At 34.0% G+C, this 20,712-nt stretch overlaps 1 protein-coding gene and 1 pseudogene across 1 annotated transcript; one reads left to right on the top strand and one right to left on the bottom strand.

Moving 5' to 3' along the window:
* Positions 1-3,721: 3,721 nt before the first annotated feature.
* LOC124229485 (olfactory receptor 8H1) lies at positions 3,722-4,669 on the bottom strand. The gene has a single exon (XM_046644708.1). The coding sequence runs from the start codon at positions 4,667-4,669 to the stop codon at positions 3,722-3,724; it is 948 nt and encodes a 315-aa protein (XP_046500664.1).
* A 10,769-nt stretch (positions 4,670-15,438) lies between these two features.
* Positions 15,439-19,076, top strand: LOC124229164 (olfactory receptor 10AG1-like; annotated as a pseudogene).
* The last annotated feature ends 1,636 nt before the right edge of the window (positions 19,077-20,712 follow it).

Genomic DNA, 20,712 nt, shown 5'->3' with positions numbered 1-20,712 from the left:
CTGTCCTCTATCAGCAGCTCTACAGAATGTCTGCCAGCAACATGAACTTTGGATAGCCCCTGGTAATTTGTTTAATACTTTCTTTAATACAATAATAAACTCTATTTTTCAACTATTATAATAGTAGGATAATTTTGTAGAAAAAAGTCCTATCATAGAGTGGTGATGAAAAATATGAACTCTAGAGTTAGACTGTCTGGGTCAAAATGGGAACTTGTTCTTTAACTAGTAGAATGATCATGAACCAGTTATTTAATGTCTCTGTGCCCCAGTCTTGGTAGCTGTAAAATTCAGCCTTCAGAAATATTTATTGAGGCACTGTTCTAAGTGCTTGGGGTACAACATTGAACAAAGTAAGCAAGTATTCTGAGCTCTTTGAGCTTACTTAAAGAGACAGCAAGAAACAAAAGGCATGCGTTAAATATATAAAATGTTAGGTGAAGATAACTTTTATGGAAAACAAATAAAACATGAAAGAGGGATAGGGATATGAATAGGCACAATATTAAATAAGGTGGTAAAGATGTTCTTATGATGAAAATACAACAAAAACCCTGAAGTTATCTACAAAAAGAAAGCTTCAGGATGAAGCAAAGAACATGCAAAATTTTCAAGTAGTATCACAACTAAAGTGTACAGAAAGAGATAGGTTTTATGGTCAAAACAAAGTAAACATGACAAATTTAATTATAAAGAATGAGTTCATAGAGTTGAGGAGTGAGGGCAAAATGCTTTTGGATGAGCGAGCTCTTGGAAAGGCTTAGTTTTTACTCTGATGAGAAATCTCTTAAGATTTGTGAAGAAAGTGACGTGATCCAACTCAATGTTTAACACTGTCACTCTGGGTTTTACATGGAAATTAGACTCAAGAAGAATAAGGCGAAAACAGAGACAAGCTATGTGGCTGCGATAATAATTTTAAGACTGAGATGATGGTTCCTTGGCCCAGGGTGAAAGCAGAGAAAGTGTTAAAAAAGTAGTCAGACTCCAAATATATCCTGTATTTAGAATCAGCATAATATACTGATGGATCGGATGTTAGGTAGGTGAGATGAAAAGAAAATTCCAAAATCAACCCTGAGAGTTTCACTGAAAAAGTAGAAAAAAGGCTTTCCGATATGTGAGATTAATATATGGATATTGCTAGTACCTACCTGAAAGTTATCTTATGAAGATAAACTATGTTAATTATATATATAGAGTCCTTTGAATATTATCTGGCACATGGTAATTGCTCAGCAAAATAAGTTATTACAATTATATGTATCAATTATTTGGAAGCAAACACAGCTGTTCATATTTTTGGCATGATTTATTCTTGTCTTGTTTCCTATATCATATTTACATTAAATAGTATTTTGAAATGGTGCCATTAACAGGAAGATTATGTCTGATATGATTTCAGACCACATCTTACATGAGACATGACTTGCACTACTATAAAAAGGAAATTGCAGGGCAAATGCAAATAGACTAAATCTTTCAGAGTGCCCATAAATTATGTTACATGTTAGCAAGAACATTATGTACATGCCTTCTAAACTATAATATAAAGAGGAGAGAGTAGTCTTAATTTAATTTAATTTAAATTAATTCAATTAGCATTTCCTTAACTTAAAAGTTATTGCAAAATCTTGGAATCTGTTGACCATCTTTGACAACACACACCAGCTGTGAACCATAGAAATAGTTATATATGATACCAAGGTAAAAACACAGTTTATAAAAAAGATCAGAAAAATGAAAAGAGCCTTTAAATAAATGAAATGACATAATGCTTATACAACATGTGAAATGAGCCAGAAAGCATATTACTAAAAAATAACTGTTTATCAAATATTTATCTCTAATTGTAAATAAAAACAAATAGGGATAATTGTAAATACAGAGTGTAGATGATAGGGATATCAAAACAAAAATGCCATACATTAAAATGGCATTGATATATAATGGAAATTTTTAAATAAAATAAGTAGAGGAAAATGATGCATGTTTGAAAGATTGATTATCAGATGACAGCTTTGAATTAGGGAAAAATGTTTAGCCTTTTAACTACTAAAAGTGAGGTTTCACTTTATTTCAAACATTTAAAAAGTTTAGGAAAAATTAAATATAATTTTATAAATAAAATAGTAAATATTTCAACAAAATAAATTTTATTATTATTGGTTGAACGAAAACAATCTATCTAGTTACAAATTTTAACATATAAAACCAAATACTTCGAAAATGGAGAAATATGTTCTTTAAAAAACTTTAAATAGCAGATAAAATTAAAACTGTAATTCCAGGCTCTATAGAGAAAAAATTTAAAAATAAAGGAAATTTAACACTCTCCCTGACTACAGTTTGTGGGTTGTCACAAAATCTAAATTCATTTCAATTCTTAGCTGTACAACTTGTCTCTGTTAAAATACTTAGAACAAATAAGTTAAGAATTTAATTCAAGCATTAATTTTTAATGATCATAACAAATCTATGGAAATAAGGAGAAAGGCAATGATTCTTTGAAGTACACAGAATTTCAACATAGCAGCAGTTTAATGAAGCTTGTTGACACATCTCTGAAAGACAGCATTTTAAAATGTTTAGCAAATAACCACCAAAGTGGTATCATCGAATGTCAATTTTTAGCTTGACGAATTCATGACATTTCAGGGCCAAAGCATTACAAGAGAAGTATTTTGCTTTTTCTCATGTACCAAGAACACAATAATCTCACAGGTTTCAATGACAAACACATTCAAGGTTAAACTTATAAGTTTATGGTGAAACCTGCAAAAAAGTACAAAGAAAGCAATAGAAATGTTGCTTATATATACTATATGCACATGCATACATAGCTATCGATCTAGAAGAACACATACCAAATCGTTAACATTTTTACAATATTTTATTTCCTTAAGTTTTCAGTATTACTCAAATTTTCTCCAATATTAATATACCATATTCAAAATCCAAAATTATGGAGTGCTGAGTTTTTGTTTATTTGTGTGTTTCTGAATTAAATTAACCCAATGCAATTTATAAAACGTAAGTGAATATTCTTTAAGAAAAAACATTGCACATTAAAAATTTTGCAGGAATGGAATTCTTCTAATGATATTGGACAGAAGTTATTAGTACTGTCTTAGATGTTTTACATCCATCACCTGATTTAAACTTTACAATAAGTCTATGGACCTAGAGTTATTATTTATCTTGTGCAGTTGAGGAAACTGAGATTTAAAGTTTCAGTGACCTGTTAAGGGGTATGCAGCTAAAAGGGTAGGAGATCTAGAATCTAAATCTTTGAATGTTTGGTTCCAAAGAAGGTGCTGGCTATCATTGTGCTATATTTCTTCTCTACATAATAAATAAATGATTTCATTGTGCCAAAAATGGAACTCTTTTCCAAAGTAAAATTCTCTGAAGTTAGAGTATGCATGGGAATTTGTGTCATATACTTTAAAAGATGGAAACCACATTGTGTCATTTTGTGCATCAATAACCCTTAAAAACACATATATTTACACCATAGGTTTAACATGTGCCTTCCAATTACAATACAGATTTCTAAAGACATATTCCTGGAAATGTCCAACATCATATTTTGTCAAATAAAGGATGGTTCAACAAACATAGAAACAAATTAAAGAATTTAATTGTTGTTGGAGGACAGGCCAAGGAAATATCCTATAGAGAAGGAAGAAAAGATTATCTTAAAAGTTGAGCATCACTGTTATTTTAATTGCCTGGAGCCCTCATCTCTTCGCATGGCTCTACTGAGAGCATTTTTCACTTCTTTATTCCTCAGACTGTAAATGAGTGGATTCAGCATGGGGACCACAATGGTATAAAAAACAGAAGCCACTTGATCCTTTCCCAATGAGTAAGACTTACTTGGCTTTAAATAAGTAAAAATCATGGTACCATAAAAGACAGCGACTCCCAGAAGATGGGAGGCACAAGTAGAGAAGGCTTTTTGCTTTCCTGAAGCGGAAGTAATTTTCAGGATAGTAGACAGAATGGACACATAGGACACAGATATTGTGATAAGAGACATCATTAATGTGGAGCCAGCGACAATGAATATCATGATTTCGATGTCTTGTGTGTCAGTGCATGACAGGGCTAAAATTGGGGATGTGTCACAGAAAAAGTGATGGATTACATTGGAGTTGCAGAAATGCAATCTGCTCATGCAAAATACATTGGTAAAAGAGTCTGTAAAGCCAATCAAATAGGACCCAAAGGTGAGGGAGCAGCAGAGTCTTGTAGACATAACAACTGGGTAGCGTAGAGGATTGCAGATAGCAACATAGCGATCATAGGCCATTGAGGAGAGAAGAAAACATTCAGTGGCACCCAAGAAGACAAAAAAGTACATCTGGGTGAAGCAGCTCATGTATGAAATACACTTGGTGGAAGTCATTAAGCCCTCTAAGGTTTTAGGTGTGATGACTGTTGAGTAACTGAGATCAAGAAATGACAGGTGACTGAGGAAAAAATACATGGGGGTGTGAAGCTGGACATTCAGGTGGATTATCAATATCATCCCTACATTCCCCAGCACAGTAATCAGGTATATCAGGAGAAACAGCATAAAGAGAACCAGCTGGGTCTCTTCAGAATCTGTCAATCCTATAAGGATGAAGTCAGGCAGATTTGTATTATTCCTTCTATTCATTGTGTTCAGCTTCTTTAAACTGTTGAGAAATCAAAGTGGATACTTAGCAGGGATGACTTGAAAAGGTTTGGGCTTACATGAAAAGTCTTGAATATTTATATCAGTTTAATCTTTCTAGAAATTGATAATAACGAGTGGTTTACAAAATACGATGGAAAAAATCTGATTGCCAAATATAGAAATAGGTATAAATTGATATTTGGACACGATATAACAAAAACTAACATTGCTTAATTAGAATAAATCTGACACTGTTCTAAATGCTTCTATTTATTAATGCATATTATCCATGTGATTCTAGCAAGATAGACTGACTGCAGAATAAATGCTTGTAAGACTATATTCCTGTTCATAATTAATTTCAGAAAACCCAAGAAAAAAATGCTAGATATATACTAAACAATGATGGAAATCAGTTTTAATATATTGTTTACTGTCCTTTTATTTCCAATATTATTTAATACTAATGATGAATGAATTTCAACTTTAGCAGGATATATTAAAACTATAAACCACATATTAGAATTAATTTCCAAAAGACATGATGTTTTCCTAACTTGACATCCCAAATCAAATTTCTTCCAAAAAATACATTTCTAAAACATGTACATTGCTTGTAGACTCTGATTCTATCTACTCTATATTTCTGTTTCCAAAAGTTCTGACATTACTTAGGGTAAGGTCTAAATGATATGTGTATGCATATCTTCTGATAATGCCACCACTTTATTTGCTTCTATCTAAAATCCACTAAGTTGAGAATAGTACTTACTGTGAGCCACAGTTCATGTAACAAAACTGTCTTCCAGTGTCATCTGTCTAAAAATTTGTCAACTTCAAATTATTCACACAAATAAGATATGAAAAACATTTGAGTTGAAAATTTCTGTAATATAATATTTGGTTTTTGAGATAAATTCTTTTTAAATTTTAGTGCATTCATTTTTTGCTTTATTCTGAGGTAAAAATAAATCAATCTAGAAATGGAAAATTTGCCTGGAAGTTATGTCTAAAAAGAATATCAGAGACCTATTCTGAACATAAGTGGAGCAAAGTATGACTTTCCTCTCATCCTGAGAATTCTACGGCACCTAATATATGGGAGATTGATGATACTGCTACAGTTGGGCACCCCTGGGGACCAGTTTCAATGGAACATTGCTTGGCATGTTTCCAAGGAAAAATGTTCAGGGACTAAATGCAGCTACGTTACATTTTGAGAAAATAGCTGCCTTATCCCTTAGAAGCCACACATTGAAGAGCCTGATGGATTGGTCTTCCTTTGGATGCTCTAAATTTTTGAATGAGGTGGTGGAGATGTTATTTCTAGAGAAATACTTCGTTACTCCCTGACTGAAACTGTCAGGAATGGAAGGATATATTTTTCACAATGAAACACTTTTATACTTAAAAATGTGATGCTATCATAGTAGTAAATGTGTTCGTTGGGAAAAAAATTAGAATTCAACAAAATTCAAAGAACAAAATGAAAACAATGCCAAACTTTTGGAACATCTTGATGAATTTCTCCCAGTTATTTTCTTTTGTTCATATGATGCTTATGTGTGTACCTATATATTTGCATAATTATTATTCTACTGTATATTCAGTATCTAATTTTCATCTTATAATTAAAATTTCATCATATAACATGACCAATGTTATATTATCCTTCGATAAAATCCAGAGTTTTAAGTACTACACATTGAATGGTGGTCCATAAATAACTTCTTTTAGAAGTGTTCATTAGATGATAAATAGTTTGTTCTGGAAGAAGATTAGCCCTGAGCTAACATCCATGCCCATCTTCTTCTATTTTATATGTGGGACACCTAGCACAGCATGGCTTGCCAACTGGTGCCATGTCTGCATCGGGGATCCAAACCAGTGAACCTCAGGCCACCGAAGTGGAATGTGTGAACTTAACCGCTGAGCCACAGGCCAGGCCCTGATAAATAGATATTTTGAGTCATCACAAGGACAATGTGGTGCAGGCTCTCCATTCTGGTTTGACAGTCACCCAATTCATCCACATAGCAATATTTCTGCAATTTCTTTTACTATGTTAGTATACTTGTTTTTTATTTTATAAAAGAAAAAGGAAAGCAGGAGGGTAAAATAAGTACTGAGATTAGTAAACATTTTATAGTTAATTTAGTGGCCAAAAACACATTTCTGTGTTTAACCAGATCAAATATTTTCTTAAATGTGAATGAAAAGAAATTAAAATATGAAAAGAAAGCTGAAATGTTTTATTGAGGATTATTTGTCCAAGATGAGGAAGCAAAGGAAGGATCTGAAAAGGGATAGACTGAGAATCAAATTAAAATATTCTTGTGAATCTTGTGTTAATCCATGGCATCATTATTACTTTTCATGTAGATCTAAAAGTGACTCTTACAGGAAAATCTGCTCTTACTCCAGAACTTCAGGAGATAATTTGTTGGTGTGGATAAAGGAACAATTTTGTATTATTATATCTTTGAGGAAATTTGGAGAGGCAATTCTTCTAGTATCAAAAACTTAGTACTAACTAAGACACGATTGTTTACAGATTAAAAAGCTGGCATAACCCTATTTGACAATAGGTAACCCTGGGTGTTAAGCCAAATGAGAGCTAAGGCAATCTTCAATGTAAATTCCACCTCAATAGGCCTGGTGATTGCAAAATTACAAGGAGCAAGGTTTTCTTGACCATTACTTTCCCTACATTGAAATCCATTTTGTATACATTTAGTGTGGTTTATGATTTCAGGGCTATTCTTGTACCATTTATTGTCATGGCAGAAACCAAAGTCTGATCAGAGATTTTAAATCTCTTGATTTCATGATGGAATAGGTTCATTCCCTAGCTCATTACAGTTTAAACTACGCTTCATATAGATAGATAGACAGATAGATAGATAGGGGCCAGTTATAAGAGGTTACCAGGAAAAGCACAGTAAATGAGGGCATGATCCTTATGCAGACTTAAGTCCATACCTTCTCCACTGTAAGAGTTTCTAGAGATTTAGTCATCCTCCTCTTCCTGGCACTGAGAGGGAGACATCCTTACAAATGGAGAATTCCCTTAAAAATGTCTCTTGAAAAAGGGTAACTTCTACTAGCTATATTTAGATAGCTTCTCTATCCATCCCTCCACATCCATATTTTGAAAGGCAAATATGATCAAAATCTTAACTGGTTCTACAGCACGTTCTCCAATTATCAGATAATAATCTTCAATTCATTTCTGAATGGATGGCTAATCTTTGTGTGTGTGTATGAGAGCAAGTCTGATCTATATGATATCAAAACGTCAATTTCATTTAATTTGTTTTATTTTCATTGAATAATTGTTCTTCAGGAATTTTTGCAACTGCTTGAAATAAAACAACTTATGAAAAATAATCTTATTTGAAAAATTTTGATGGAAAAGGTATCCGAAAGGTGGTATAATAGAACACAAACTCAAGGAATACAACTGATTCACAGGAACGTTACAAAGGCATTACAGATTTGCCATTCCAAAAAAAACCTATGTTTTTATTTTGATGCCTGATACAGCAAACATATTTTAAATTGAATGTCTTTTTTAAGCATGATAAAACAAGAAGGTATTTGGCAAATTTCACATACTATGATCACTTCTTGACATAATCACAATACTATGGAGTCGATCATTGGGATTGGTCAAGAGAAAGAGTTCTAGGAGAATCCCGCAGAAAGAATGACAGAAGAAAAGGTAAAGATATGCATGGCCCATTCTGGAAAGATGTGAATCACAGGGCCTAGAAGGTACAGAAAGAGCAGTTAGAAGAGAGAATGATAGGAGGTATGCCACGGACAAATATGAAGAGCATATTGAAAAGTATATATAGACATTTATTCATAACTTTGGACAAATAAAATATATTACTACTGCTTATGATATGAAAGAAAAATGTGATGCACTTTTGCTCCTAGAAAGAAACAATCAAAAAAACATTACCAACCTAAAAAGAACAATTCATATGTAATTTTATTAATACGAATAAAATATTATTTGGAAATTATCTATAGAAGAATGTATATTCAATAGAAGTGAAAATAAAAGTAATACATACAATTAAAACCAGGGTAAATAAAAATAAGATGCAAAGTTCATGATGTTTCACACAAGTATAATAAAAATGAGCACTGTATTTTAGAATACATGAATAAAAATCCTTGATATAAAAAGAAAAAAAACTAAACGTAATCAGTTTAATAATTCTCAATGATGATTACGAGAAATCTTCAGAGCAACCCATCTGATTCAGACACTATACTTAGAAAGAAACAAATCTCACAAAGGTCTGAGAAAAGGGAATGAGTGATGAGATAGTCTCAATATGTCCCTAAAACAATGCATAGCATGTTTTATAAGTTGTCACTGATAATAGTTTATAATGTACACTATTACATTGTAAAATGAAGTATACAGAAGACAATAGAGATCAGAGTAATATAGATCAGAGAAGAAAATTAAATATGTGAAAATCAAATATATACATATGCACACATAGATCTCTTCACATGAATTACCTTCAACCACTCCCAAGACTGAAGACTGATTCTCTCTCTCCCTCTCTTTTTTTTTTTGCTCAAGAAGATTTGCCCTGAGCTGACATCTATTGCCAGTCTTCCACTCTTTTCGTTTTATGTGAGCCACGATCACAGCCTGCCAGCTAAGCCACTAACACCGTTTCTCTTTTAAGAAGTTTGTTTGTAATGCATGATATAAGAGAATGCCTAACAATTATTTAAAATCATATACACAAGGTATAATTCTGTGTATACTTGTTTCCATAATTTAACCATTCAGGAAAATCATTTGTAAAGGAATATGTCTGTTAATTACCATGCCATTTTTCATACATAAGTAAGAAATGTTTTTTAAAGCATTCGAGAAACAAAACTTTCAAATAACCTAATATTTTTTGAATGCCGATATGCACACTATTGTCCAAATATCAAAGAAAGATATGCACATGAGTAAGATAGAACCCTTGACCTTAATGACTTAATCACTCTCCTTTCACAAGAAAACAAAAAGCAAAGAAAATATTTACTTACATATTTTGCATGTAACACTTTTGCTAGATGTGTGGAGAGCACAAATGTGACCAAGTGAACTCTCAGAGAGTTTACAATTGTGATGGAGAAAGAGAAATATTATAAATATTTATTTTCTTTGAAGAGCACCTTATCAAATTGATCTTTAGTTCCTTTCAACATACATTTTAAATGTGATCGCCTAACTCTATTGATTTCTGCACAATGATTCACGCACAGTAAAGGCAGTACTGAGGGATACATCTTGGCCAGAAATACAACCATATATCCATGGACAGCTAATCTTCGACAAAGGAGTCAATAACATTCAATGGAGAAAGGAAAGCCTCTTCAACAAACAGTGCTGGGAAAACTGTACAGCCAAATGCAAAAGAATGAAAGTAGACTGTTTTCTTATGCCATATAAAAAGTTAACTCAATGGACTAAAGAGTTGAATGTAAGACCTTAAGCCATAGAACTCCTATAAGAAAATATAGGCATTACACTCTTTCACATTGGTCTTAGCAGTATCTTTTTGAATATCTTGTGTACTCAGGCATGGAAAACAAAGAAAAAGTAAACAAATGGGACTACATCACACTGCAGAACTTCTGCAAGGCAAAGAAAACTATGACAAAATGAAAAGACAACACAACAATAGGGATAAAATATTTGCAAATCATACATCCGAAAAGGAGTTAATCTCCAAAATATATAAAGAACTCATACAACTGAACAACAAAGAAATAACCCAATCAAAAGTTGAGCAGAGGATATGACAGACATTTTTCCAAAGAAGATGTGCTGGTGGCCAAGAGGCACATGAAAAAATGTTCAATATTACTAATCATTAGGGAAATGCAAATCAAAACCACAATAAGATATCACCTTACACGTGTCAGAATAGGTATAATTACCAAGACAATGAATAACAAATTTTGGAGAGGATGTGGATAAAATGGAACCCTCATACACTGCTGATGGGAAAATAAACTGGTGCAGCCACTATGGAAAACAGTGTGGAGATTTCTCAAAAAAAAAAAATAGAAATACCATATGATGAAGCTACCCCTCTACTGAGTATTTAGCTGAAGAACTTGCAATTAACAATTTAAAGAGGCACGAAACCCATGCTTATTGCAGCATTATTCAAAAAGCCAAGACGTGGAAGCAACCCAAGTGCCCATCAGCAGATGAATGGATAAAGAAGATGTGGTATATGTGTATAATGGAATACTACTCAGCCATAAGAAAAGACAAAATCTTCCCATTTGCAACCACTTTGATGGACCTCAAGGGTATTAGGTTAAGCAAAATAAAGCCAGACAGGGAAAGACAAACACCGCCCATGATTTCACTGATATGTGGAATATAAACAAACACATGGACAAAGAGAACAGATTAGTAGGTACCAGAGAGGAAGGGATTTGAGGAGGTGGATAAAGGGGAAAAAGAACACATATTTACAGTGATATCTTCAGTTGGCAATGAGAATATTTTCCAGCTTCAGCAAGGAGTCCTTTCTCAGAATTTGTCCCAGTGATGTAGTGTTGTCTGTGGAAAATTAAAAAATAAGATGAATCTTCTTTTCTGGCCATAGAGGGTTTGTGTAAAGCCTATTCATAGTCTTCAAATTCTCACTAAGTGTAAATTGGGTATTTAGATATTCTTTTCCTATGAAGAATATGTGATTGAGTCAGTTGGCCAAAACTCAGTGTGTTACAAAATCAATCATAACGTTCCCATTGGCACTTGCTGTCTGATAAACTGCTGTCTGAAACTACTCGGAACAACAGGGGCACTCTATTTAGAGTCAGAAAACATGAAGCTCTTGTTATGCCCATTAGTGTCTGATTTTACCTCTCTGGCAGTGGAGATGGGTGGTGCTTTGCCAAGCCAGTGAAGGTCAGAGATCTGGAACCACTTATTATCTCCAAATACAAGTACAGTGAAAGGATTGAAAAGGACTATAACCTCCTGACTGAGAAAAACTGTTGAGGGCCAAAGGTGGAAGAAATGTTCTCCCAAATGAGTAAAGATGAGCAGAGTCTCTTGCATGGATAATGACTGTTACAGAAACAATAACAAATTGATTTGGAAACAAAAGTTAATCAACAGGAATGTAGTAATTCGGGGCTGGAGATATTAAATTCATGCTTAAAGTAGTTCTCCCCTTAAAGTTCATGGAGGAGGGTTAAAATTGAGACATGTTAAATTATTAAATATTGCAATAAGAAAGAGAGATTTTTAACTCAAATATTTTTATAGATACTTCTTCTTAATCCTTGTTTGTAGTGTTCATTAATGAGCTAGGTTTGCCTATGCAAGGGCTGCCATAGCGTCTTAGAGAAAAATCATAATTTTAATAAAGTAATCTATGTTTCAATAATATAAAGTAGTCTTTGTCCTCTTAAAATTTACCCCCGTGTAAAAATGTCTACTTTTACAGTGAAAACTAGTATCCCTTAAAGATGAGAAAATGAGTAGAACATGTCAAGATGATGTTAACAATGCATGATTTACTGAAAAGATTTATTCAGGGGAATTTTAGAAAATAAAATGAGACGCATAAGGAATCAGCAAATAAGGAATTAGAACATTTTCCTTCAGGTGATATCAAACCCTTGAGTGTTTCTTCTTCTAGGACACCCATGCACTTCCCAGGTATTTGGGAAATGAAGAGTAGATGAAATTACATTACATAATGAAACTGAAGGAACTCTGCTCTACCATGGAAGAATTGTTTGGAAAAATACACCAAATTAATTGCAAACAGGAGCATTTAACTAGCAATTAAGTGTAAAGAGGGAAAAGAGTTATTCCCACAGGGAAGAAGTGAATATTTCCTCAATAAAGAACACTTGCTCTTTAAAAAGCAAATTAGGAACTGGCCCAGTGGCATAGTGGTTGGGTTCACAGGCTCCAATTTGCTGACCCAGGGTTCATGGGTTAGGATCCTGGGCACGAACTTACACCCTGCTCATCAAGCCATGCTGTGACAGTGTCCCATATACAAAGTGGAGGAGGACTGGCACAGATGTTAGCTCAGCAACAATCCTCCTCAAGCAAAAAGAGGAAGATTGGCAACAGATATTAGCTCAGGGGCAGTCTTCCTCACCAAAAAAAGGAGCAAATTAAGTTATTGTTTAAAAATGCTAAAGATCCTAAATAATTTAATATTTAAAATTACAAAAATATCATCAATGAGAAAGAAGTGACTTCAGCAAAATTGAAAAAGGTAAATATGAACTATTGATATGTTGACATTCTATTTCGATTCAAGGTTATTTTTAATTTAAGGATGGAGATTCAATAAACAATATCAAACAAGTAAAATAATGAGTATGTGTTGGTTGAAGATGCATTCATTATTTAAGACAGCACCTGTAGATTTCTGACTTTCTGAATTACAAAATTAAATTAAAATCAGTTTGAAACATTTTAGGTATGTATATTCCCAACTTTATTGTTAATTATAATAATGTTAAAAATTAGTCATTTTAAGAACGAACATACTAAAAAAAATAATCAAAGAATGACATATTGCATTCAAATTAATTAAACATATTTTGCTACACTGATAATAAAGTAAGTGTAGCCTTTATAAATAAAGGAATTTCTATGAAAAGGGTACTTCTTTTATTAGGGAATTTCCTTTTATTGTGGAAAATATGAAGCATTAATTTCATCCAATTTATAATTTCCTGGAAAAAATATTTGGCAAAACTTTTTTGGATCATATCCTATTATTGTTTATGTTACCCAATGAAGTCAGGCCATAAACATGGCAGGATTTGGACACAACATCTGACTACATTTGTTAAACTTTTTTAATATTGACTTTACTTTTCCTTGGAAACATTTAATTTTGGCTCAAAGTAGGGGAGCAGAATTTGCCACCTCAAGATATGTCTCCTTGGCATGAGAATTATTTTGGGCTGGTTATTTTTTAAAAACTGAAGACATGGGAGAAGCTCTGAAAACCAAGAGGAAGTTACACTTTGTAAGAGATGTTTACATTAGTAAGGGAATCTCCATTTGTAAAGGTGCCTATTTCTCTGTACCAGGAAGAGGGGGTAACTTTATCTGCATAAACTCTCATCAGTAAGAAAGGCAAGGACTTAAATCTGCATAATAACCTTACTTTTGTTTACTGTGATCTTTCTGACAATCTCCCATAACTGTCTCCCTACAGCCCCAAAATCCTCCTTTGTCTTTGGCTGAAGATAGTATTTAAGGTGAGAATCATGGCCATTCTGGCAAGTTTATCAGTTTTTTCTGGGTTTCCGCCACGTATACATGTTATAAAGCTTTGTTTGATTTTCTCCTGTTGTTCTGTCTCACATCAATTTAATTCTTAGACCAATCAGAAGGACCTAGAGGGTAGAGAAGTTGTCTTCCTCTTCTGCAATGCCTAAATATTACTAGGATTAAAAATAGTTAAGTGCCAAAGTTGCATTTTTTTCAGCAATAAGATTCATTTTAATTTAACAAATTAGAATGAGAATTACTGGATCCTCATTGATGAAGATTTTAGGCCAGTTAATTTTAAAACTGCAGATGAGAAGCAGGCTCCTCCAAGAAGCAGAGTTTGCTTGCCCTTTGAGAGACATTTGCATTTGTGAAGGAAATCTCCATGCCTCCCCCTCTGCACCAGGAGGAAGGGGGTCTGGCCTTATCTCTGGAAACTCTTAATGGGGAGGGCAAGAACTTAAGCTGGTTACTGTCTGGCAACCTCATGTAACTGATTCAGGGTGGTGGCTTCTGGCCTTTACTTAATCAGATTTGATTCTTATCTAAAAGTTGTGGGACTACCCAATGGCCAGATCCCTCCTGCACTGATACCATTTTAGCTTTTTTCCATGTTCTTTCCTCTGTCTTGTAAAGAGATGGCTCACATACCTTAGCCTTACTCTCCAGCCATGTTTGCAGCAGAAGCGGCAGTAGCAGCAGCTCCTCCTGCCCCTGGGCCCTGTCCCCATGCAGAAGCCTGAATGCCCATGGGTCCTGTCCCCATGCTATCCCACACTAATCTCTAAATAAAAGAGATCTTGAGAGTCCAAGAAATCTTTCTTTCGACGACTCGGCTCACCAACCCTGCATCACACATGAAATTGAAAATTAAAGATTTGTCTTTTATTTTCTCATTGTATTTATAATTACCCTCTCTCACTTGATAGAAAACAACCAATTCTAATAATAATTTATTCTTTTAATTTAATTCAGAATCATGTTTGGAGTAGCATATTGGGGAGAACCTTGTGCTATATTCTTTATAGAATGAAGCGTAGAATGTAATGTCAAGGGGAGAAAAGACATGCATGCAAATATTCAGTAGAACACTGTCTTATAACTTATAGGACAGTTATATTATTGACTACATTGATTTGGAAAAACTCATAGAAGTTAGTCAATTGATAACTGAATTGGTGTTTTCACTGGAATAGCTCACCTGCATTCTCCTTTCTCGCACTGTGAAGTGAAATAAAAATGTCTAGCTATAGGGATCTTATTGGTCTAATTAGAATGCAAATCTAACATAGTAAAACATTTAAGCATTTTGTTTATTGAATTAATTCTTTTTCAGCAGATGACTTTCTAGCTCCTGGTTTCACATCAAATCTCCCAGAATCACAGAATACATGTGTCAGGAAGTAACTGAGAAATTATAAGGACAAAAGCCCATGTCCCAATCCAATTATAAAAGAGGAAAATGCAGCCAAAAACTGTAAGCCCACAGAGAGAAAATATTTTGAAAGTTATAGAAGCTAACTTCACTATAAGGATGGACTTTGTTCTCTTGGGCTTTTCTGATATTTCCAATTTCCACTGGTTTCTTTTTGGCATATTCTTAGTCATCTATATGATTATCCTATTGGGAAATGGCATCATAATTCTAATAACAAGTGTAGATTCCACTCTTCATACCCGCATGTATTTTTTCCTCAGCAATTTTTCCTTCCTAGGACTCTGCTATGTATCTGTCACAATTCCAAGAATGCTCATGGACCTTTGGACTCAGAAAGGAGCTATTTATTTCTTTTTTTGCCTGTGCTACACAAATATGCTCCTAACTTGTGCTGGGAACCGCTGAGTGTTCCCTTCTGGCAATTATGGCCTATGATCGCTATGTGGCCATTTGTAACCCTCTGCACTATCCTCTAGTCATGAACCACAAGGTCTGTGTCCAGCTGGTGGTTGCCTCCTGTATCAGTGGACTTCCAGTCAAGATAGGAACAACATGCCAGATTTTCTCTCTGCCGTTTTGTGGTTTCAATCAAATCAATGACTTAGGGAGTCTCAATATCCTTATCTCTAAAGAATAGGCAGGTTAGAAACAGTTAGTGAAAGTTGTTTTAGGAAGAACAACAAAGATAGTGGAGGTGAACACAGAACACAGAGTAAAACTAAATAACCAACATCTTCTCTCCCTCTCCCCACACACATGCACACAGGTATTGAACACAGTCCAGACTGTCCCTACTTTCCCAGGCTTAACCCCATTAAATGTTTCTATCTGAATCAGTGTTCTCAAATTAATTCTTCTGAATAAAACCATCTTATGTTTTCCACTTAGTATCCTATCAAAAGATATCTGTTTAACTCCAATGAGCACAATAACAGTTCTAACACTTTTTTAACTGTGTAATAATGTGAACTGAATGGTAGAGACATTTATGCTCAAGATCAAATTATGAGAGAAAAATGAAGGATTGAAATAGGTAGCTGAAAATGTATATGAAAACATTTTATGAGAGTGCAAATGAATGAGAAAATGCAGATGAAGTACAACAGGATTGTCAAGAAGTGCACTTAATTAAATGCAAGATCATATGGGAAAGCTCTGGGTCTGTCTCCACAGTTGCCAATGTTCCAGAGCTTGTGCTGAGTGGAGCTCATTTTGTTTATGCTGGGCCGTATTCAGAAAATATAATGGAATAGCCCTAGAGGCAATATCAGGGGTTTTCACGTGGATAGTCAATGGGATCTAAACTGCGAAATTAGGAAATACATAAATAACAACATTCTTAAATTAGAAAGAATCAATCTGGACATTCTGAGACAATTCAAAGAGAAAGCATGTCAAGAAAGTAAAACGAAAACGCATGCTAAATTTCCCTTTCCACAGATTAAACACCAGGAAAAACCACCAGAAGAAATTCTAACTGAATTGACGAAATTTGTTCTCTTGGACTTTGCTGACATTCCCCATCTCGAGTGATTTTTCTTTTTTTTTTTTTAAGATTGACACCTGACCTAACACCTGTTGCCAATCTTCTTTTTTTCTTCTTCTCCCCAAAACCCCCTGTGCAGAGCTGTATATTCTAGTTGTAGGTCCTTCTGGTTGTGCTATGTGGTATGCCACCTTAGCATGGCCTGATAAGTGGTGCCCTGTCCTTGCCCAGGATCCGAACTGGCAAAACCTCAGCCCACCAAAGCGGCACATGCGAACTCAACCACTGTGCCATGAGGCTGGCTCCTCCACTCCTTTGTATCTGGATTGTTCTTAGACATTTATATCATTATCTTGATGGGCAATGGAACCATATTTTAAATAACTAAGCTGAATCCTATTCTTCAGACCCCCATGTACTTTTTCCTTGGCCATTTTGGCTTCTGGGAAATCTGTTATGTTTCAATTATGCTCCCCAAATCTTGGAACCCAAATAGAACAATTTTTTTTTATTCTAGTCAAATCTTTGAGCCTTTGGGATAAATTTACCAGGCAGATATTCAGAAATTTTATCATTAATGAAATTCCTTCTACTTTGTCTGTATTAATTAAATAGCCAATAGGTTAAAAAAATGTTTATCAAACATCTGCTGCACATTTGGATAAGTCAAAGGTCTTGAATTATAATGCCTGATGACAATGCTGTTTATTTTACTTTGATAGATAAATGCAACCAAAATGGTTTCAAATATAATGCATGCACAAATAGTAAGAGCTATAGTTGTGTCATGTGAAATGTAAGGTATACCTTGTACTTGTAAAGGGTTTCATGGAAGAATTGAGAAATTAGCAAAAAATACAACTCAAAATTTGGTGGTGACATATCACTGAGAAAATGTGATATAAATGTTTCTGCCTTAGGATTCTGTTTGTTAATGTGAGGAGTAAAATGGACTAATTTTGCTCTGCACACAAAAAAATGAAAAATAAAAGTGCATAATCCTCAAATCCATCACTTTCATTCAAATTCAAACCTAGTCTTAAATATGTTGATGTATTTAGAATTTAGCATGTGTTCCCCATTAGACCATAGTTGTGTTCTTTAAGTCCAGGAAATAAAATGCTGGAAATTAATGGAGAATAGAACTCTTATGCACTAATTTCCCCAAATCCCTTTAGTCTGTAGAATTACAAAACAGGCCAAAAAAGATAAATGATGAATTTCACAATTTTCAGAGTTGGAATATAAAAAAACCCTGGCAGATTCAAATCTCTCTTCAATGATGGAATGTGTTTTGGATTTTCTGATATTCCTAATCTCCAAATGGTTCTTTTTGTGATATTTTTCTTTGTCTATGTGATAATACTGGTGGAATTATTATCATTATTCTCATAACCAGGGTTGATCAGGCTTTACAGAATCTGATGTATTTTTTCCTCAATAATTTTTCCTTCTTGGAAATCTGTTATGTATATGTCACTCTTCCTAGAATGCTTATACTCTGTTGGACACAGAAAAGAAGCAATTCTTTGTTTGCCTGTGCAACACAAATGAGTTTTGTCCTTAGGCTTGGAAACATAGAGTGCCTCCTTCTTGCTGTGATGGCCTATGACTATGTGGCCATTTGTAACCCTCTGTACTATCTGCTAGTCATAAACCACAAGGTCTCTATCCAGCTGGTGGCTGCCTCCTAGATCACTGGGATTCCAGTTGAGATAGGGAAAATATGCCAGATTTTCTCTCTCTCTTTTTGTAGATCCAACCAAATTAATCACATCTTCTGTGACGTCACACCAATGCTCAAGCTGACCTGGGGGGCACTTTTCTGAATGAGATTTTGCTCTTTACTGTTGCTGTGCTGTTTGTCATGATCTCTTTTCTGTTGATACTTGCTTCCTACTGTCAAATCTTTTCCACCATTATGAAGTTACCATTAGCAATAGATCTAGCCAGTCTTATCCATCTGTTCATCTCACATCATAGTTGTGGCTTTATTCTTTGGATGTGGAATCATTACATATTTATGACCCAAGAGCAGACTTCAAGCACAGACAAGTTTCTCTCTCTTTTCTATAACATTGTTACCCCAATGTGTAATCACAAAACATACACTCTAAGAAATAAGAATGCCCTGATTACCTTTAGACAATTGCTGGCTTCATTTTTAACATATTAGCTGCTGATTTGAACTCCTCGTCTGTCTTCTTATTTAATTCTGTCATTGTATAATTGGAAATTAATGTTTAGTGTGCTTTTTTTACTTTACTATAGATTATCTTTACCCATTCCTGAGCTTGCTGTTTTATGCTGGACTTTCTGATATCAGAATCATATCCATAGGATTGTCTTGTTGATAAGAAATTAAGTAGCCAGCCAACCTCATATTCAGTGTATTAGGCTATTTCTCCCACAGATGTACTGGTGGCTTGGGACTTTTTATGAAAAAATGTATTATCTTTTATCAAGTAATTGACATTATATACTTTTTTTCTTCCTAAAAACCATAGTGAATGTTTTTGTTACTTTCCCCATTATGTAACTGTGATTTAAGTTTTTCTTTTCATACAGTTATTAGATAGTAAAGAATACATATACTATATATATATATATAACCCTTTGCAGAATATTTGTTAAATGTCTATGTGTTTTTAATTTTATAATTTTTACCACTCAGCAAATTTTATTTGCCTCTTTATGAATTAGAGAACACATAAGGAAAGATTAAAAATAGAAACTCTGCATAATGTTACTTGGACATTGGTGGTATGGCAATGAATGTTTTACGTTCTGCTCTCTACATATCAGTCAGATTATCTCTTTGCAGACATGTTTTGTTTATATGACTGAATCACGACTAGTGACATCTTATTTGTATTAACTTATTGTTTACTAACGAAAAAATATGAATGCTTTTGATGTATACAATATGTATGAGATTGAATTATTTTACATCCATGTGGATCCACTCATTTTCTAAGATTTCTTGACCTAATTTTTATTCTTTTTGTAGAATATATAATCAAAATTAAATGCTTGGAAAATTTACTGCGTTATTTTCTCAAGTCCTCCTATTGGAAAGGATGATATCTGAAAAGAGATAATCATACTGAACAAACGACAACTTACCATTTAGAAATAAAAGTCTTGGGGCCGGCCCCGTGGCCAAGCGATTAAGTTCACATGCTCCGCTTTGGCAGCCCAGGGTTTTGCCAGCTCGGATCCTGGGCATGGACCTAGTTGCTCTCATAAAGCTGTGCTAAGGTGGCCTCCAACATAGCAAAACCAGAAGGACTTACAATTAGAATATACAACTATCTACTGTGGGGTTTTGGGGAGAAGAAGAAGAAAAATAAAAGAAGATTGGCAACAGATGTTAGTTCAACTGTAAAAAAACAAAAACAAAGCAAAGTCTTGTATTCCTTCAGATATTTCACATTGAAATATAGGCCACCTAATTAGATTCATTTGCAATCAAACTAGATTGGGAAACAATGCAATTTGCGTAGGTTTTTTTTTTTAATGTCTCTTCTTTAATATAATATGTGTTTAAACTATTTATTTTTACATAACCATAATTTATCCATCAGCGAGTTCTCTTGTTTAAGTAGATATTGTAGATATTGTGGCATCAATAAAGTCATCTGAAAAACACACATAAAATAAAGAAATCATTTCAGAGGAGAGAATGTTCAGCTGACAGTGACAGATGGCAATTGTGTTTATAACATATTATCTATCTAGAGGAATAATGGAAGAAAAGATCAGAATGATGGTTTTGTAGCCATTTTGAAGTGCCCTGTTTCAATTTTCTA

This window comes from Equus quagga, chromosome 17, assembly GCF_021613505.1.
Source record: "Equus quagga isolate Etosha38 chromosome 17, UCLA_HA_Equagga_1.0, whole genome shotgun sequence".
In the NCBI taxonomy this organism is placed as follows: Eukaryota; Metazoa; Chordata; class Mammalia; order Perissodactyla; family Equidae; genus Equus; species Equus quagga.
This window is presented reverse-complemented; position numbering and strand designations above follow the sequence as displayed.